This window comes from Mandrillus leucophaeus, unplaced genomic scaffold (genome assembly GCF_000951045.1).
Source record: "Mandrillus leucophaeus isolate KB7577 unplaced genomic scaffold, Mleu.le_1.0 Scaffold414, whole genome shotgun sequence".
NCBI lineage: Eukaryota > Metazoa > Chordata > Mammalia > Primates > Cercopithecidae > Mandrillus > Mandrillus leucophaeus.
The window spans coordinates 970,178-971,682 of NW_012104410.1; the positions used below are offsets into that span (position 1 = coordinate 970,178).

Sequence of the window (1,505 nt, forward strand, 5' to 3'; positions counted from 1 at the left end):
CTCTCAAGTAGCTGGACTACAGGCATGCGCCACCACGTCCAGCAAATTTTTGTATTTTTAGTAGAGATGGGGGTTCACCACGTTAAGCAGGTTAGCCTCGAACTCCTGACCTCAAGCGATCCGCCTGCCTTGACCACCCAAAGTGTGGGGACTACAGGTGTGAGCCACTGCACCCAACCTTTACATATTTTCTACCTCAAATTTACCTTTTTTTCTGATATGTAATCTAATATAATTTGGCTTAATAGCAAGCCATTCTGAAGCATAATTCCCATTTAACACCAATAATTGGTATCAGCAAGGATCTCTTGATATTCCAGGAGTTCAAGACCAGCCTGGCTAACACAGCAAAACCCCGTCTCTACTAAAAATACAAAAATGGGCCAGGCACAGTGGCTCATGCCTTAATCCCAGCACTTTGGGAGGCCAAGGCAGGCAGATTACCTGAGGTCGGGAGTTCGAGACCAGCCTGAACAACAAAGAGAAACCCTGTCTCTACTAAAAATATAAAATTAGCCAGGCATGGCAGTGCATACCTGTAATCCCAGCTACTTGGGAGTCTGAAGCAGGAGAATTGCTCGAACCCGGAGGCGGAGGTTGCGGTGAGCCAAGATCGCACCATTGCACTCCAGCCTGGGCAACAGGAGCAAGACTCTGCCTCAAAATTAATTAATTAATTAATTAATTAATTAATTAAAATACAAAAATTAGCCAGGCATGATGGTGGGCGCCTCTAATCCCAGCTACTTGGGAGGCTGAGACAGGAGAATCACTTGAACCTGGGAGGCGGAGGTTGCAGTGAGCTGAGTGAGATCGCGCCACTGCACTCCAGCCTGGGCAACAAAGAGCGAAACACTGTTTCAAAAAAAAAAAAATCTCTGACATTGAAAATTCATGGTTTGGGAATACACAATCTTGCCACCCTATCTTCCGCACAAATTCAAGTCACTGGCAAAGAAACACAATTGTAACATGAAGCCAAATCTCTCTCACCATTTCATTAGGAACATTAAATCACCACAGGAATCTGTTGCCCCAATGATCTTTTCTGGTTCCAGTCCTCTCTCAAAGCCCCGAGCGATATCATTGCTCTGCTATAAATAGAAGACGAAGAAAGGTTACAGCTTATGGAAAGAGTAAAGAAACTCCCTGTTTCTAGGCTCAACAAAACACAACCTAAGTTAATATCTCCTGATATCATTTCTGTCACCAATTCAGAAAAATTTTTAGAACTTAATACTAAGTACTGACAGTGACAATGAAGTGACAGTGATGCCAAGAGATATTTTTGTAAGATGTGATTATCGGCCAGGCACGGTAGCTCAAGCCTGTAATCCCAGCACTTTGGGAGGCCGAGAGGGGCAGATCACGAGGTCAGGAGATCGAAACCATCCTGGCTAACACGGTGAAACTCCGTCTCTACTAAAAAATACAAAAAACTAGCCGGGCGAGATGGCGGACGCCTGTAGTCCCAGCTACTCGGGAGGCTGAGGCAGGAGAATGGC

At 45.2% G+C, this 1,505-nt stretch overlaps 1 protein-coding gene across 1 annotated transcript in view; it reads right to left on the bottom strand.

Annotated features, from left to right (window-relative positions):
- Positions 1-1,505, bottom strand: part of CBX5 (chromobox homolog 5) — a 56,813-nt gene that overhangs the window by 5,762 nt on the left and 49,546 nt on the right. Inside the window, exon 3 of the mRNA XM_011992642.1 lies at positions 994-1,094. Within this exon, the coding sequence (XP_011848032.1) occupies positions 994-1,094 (101 nt within the window). The remainder of the gene's footprint in view (positions 1-993; positions 1,095-1,505) is intronic.